Raw genomic sequence first — 2,132 nt, 5'->3', positions numbered from 1 at the left:
CTGACGGTCCCAGTAAAGGTCTGGTCTTTAAATCTGACGGTCCCAGTGAAGGTCTGGTCTTTAAATCTGACGGTCCCAGTGAAGGTCTGGTCTTTAAATCTGATGGTCCCAGTGAAGGTCTGGTCTTTAGATGCTCAGATGTTTCAGAAACTCCTGCACTTCTCGGCTCGTCGGCTGGCGGTTCTCTTCTCCGATCTTCTGCAGCCTCTTGACGCTGTCCTCCCGGTAAAACGACGGATGTTGGATCTCCGCGGCCCTCATGTAATACGTCACCGCCTCCAGCCGCTCTTTTTTACCGTACTGTAAGAACTTGGCGTAATAACTGCAAGCCATCTGCTCTCCTTCGGGATCCAGATCGCTCCTCAGGAGTTCTTGAAAGAGTTCCCCGGCGGCAGCTCGCCGGTTTGATTTAGCGTAAATGTTGGCCAGAGATATCTGCACCCTGAGTGACGAGCAGGGGTAAAGAGCGATGACCTCCTTGTGGAGGCTGATGGCTCGCTCCATCAGGCTGCCTTCCAGGTGCTTGTTGCTCAGGGAGAAGACTCTCCTCTTGTAGCAGATGGCGGCGCATCTCTTCATGTAGCGAGCGTCTCGGTGCCTCTCCAAGGCCTCCTCTGCCAGATGGATTGCTTCGTCCATGGAAACGTGGCTCCTGTAGAGCCGCAGCAGAGGTTTGAAGCCGCTGTAGCTGCTCATCGGCTTCCTTAAAACTCTCCTCGCCAGCTCCTGAGCTTCATCCTGGATCTTCGCTCCTTTCTGAGCTTGAGCTTCCAGGTAGACGGCAGCGAGGTACAGGTTCTCCGGGTCGTGTTCTTTGGCGATTTTCATTTTTTCCACGACGTCGGCGTCCACGTTTCCTCTGTGCTGCAGGACGGCGTTTGCTAACGCTAGCACTCGGCTGGTTTGCCATTCCACCATGTCCGGCTGCATCCTGATGGCCTTCTGGAAAAGATCTGCAGCCAGGAGCTTCTTATTTCCACCGAACTTCATCAGAGTCCAGGCTTTTTCGGCGCAGACTTCTGGGTGGGGCTCGTCCAGGGATGGAGACGGGTATTCGCTCATCAGAGTCTCGATCTTTGACAAGTAGTCCTGACTCTGCGCTTGTTCCCCCAGGAGGTGGTGCAGCCAAGACAGGTTTCCATAGTTCACCACCAGCCACGGGCCCTCGTCTGAGACGGTGTTCCTCAGCTGACGGAGCGCCTCCGCGGCCCGGCAGAGGAACCGCCAGGCCTCTTGGACCAAGCCCAGCTGGCAGTGGAGGAAGCCCTGCAGGTTGTAGATGTGACCCAGCCAGCTGTAACCCTCCTCCGAGCCGATGTCCTCCAGCTCGTCCCGGAGACAGAGCAGCCTGGACCTGCTGACATCCAGGTCCCAGGTGAAGTGGCACTCCAGAGTCTCGAGCTTGGACTCCAGCGTGGACAGACTCCGAGAGGTGCTGATGGAGGATAAGAAGAGCGCGGTTAAAAACGCAGAAACTGAACGACACCACGTGTACACGTTGAGGATGACTTTCAGCTGCTACCACACCGAAGCTTGGCTCAATCTCAGAGCGGTAGACATTTTTGTATACCCTCGTCTGGATTAGCTGTGGTGGCCATCTTGAATTGGGATGGTTCCAGAAGTTAAACAGTTGTAGAATTACATCCAGCAATCTCTCAATGGGAGTTTCATTAGAATCAGCCAAGTAATTCATGAGATATTTTGCTAACAGACAAGCACGATTGACATTAACATTTAACACTAAAGTTTTATGTAAGGATCTTGCCTAAAATGAGGAGATAAGAGTTCTTGTTCAGGATGACCCTCAGCTACTACCACACCAAGTTTTATCGTAGTGTCTGTAAAATTGGCTGAGTTAGAGACGAGAAGATGAGGTGGCCGTGGTGGCCATCTTCGATTGGTTTGAGTCTAAAAATTAATTAGGTGTAAATATACTCCTGATTATTACATTCTGAAAATTTCATTAAAATCATTTCAGTGGTTTGTGAGATATTTTGCTAACAGACACAGTTAACTTTAATAGGAAAATGGCAAATTTAAAAAATCAGACATTGTATATACTGGATACATATATACATATACATATATACATATATACATATATATTATATATGTACATATATATATATATA

The 2,132-nt window shown here is 49.8% G+C and overlaps 1 protein-coding gene across 1 annotated transcript; it reads right to left on the bottom strand.

The window, feature by feature from the left end:
* Positions 1 to 8: 8 nt before the first annotated feature.
* On the bottom strand, positions 9 to 1,437 carry LOC119407623 (interferon-induced protein with tetratricopeptide repeats 1; the record flags this gene model as incomplete). Its single annotated transcript, XM_037674444.1, is given in 1 exon segment — positions 9 to 1,437. A coding segment is annotated over 1 exon segment (1,311 nt), but the record flags the coding sequence as incomplete, so codon positions are not given.
* Between the last annotated feature and the right edge of the window lie 695 nt (positions 1,438 to 2,132).

Source organism: Nematolebias whitei, chromosome 3 (genome assembly GCF_014905685.2).
Source record: "Nematolebias whitei isolate Nwh7 chromosome 3, NemWhi1, whole genome shotgun sequence".
In the NCBI taxonomy this organism is placed as follows: domain Eukaryota; kingdom Metazoa; phylum Chordata; class Actinopteri; order Cyprinodontiformes; family Rivulidae; genus Nematolebias; species Nematolebias whitei.
The sequence above is the reverse complement of the archived record's forward strand: the minus strand, read 5'-3'. Positions and strand labels throughout refer to the sequence as shown.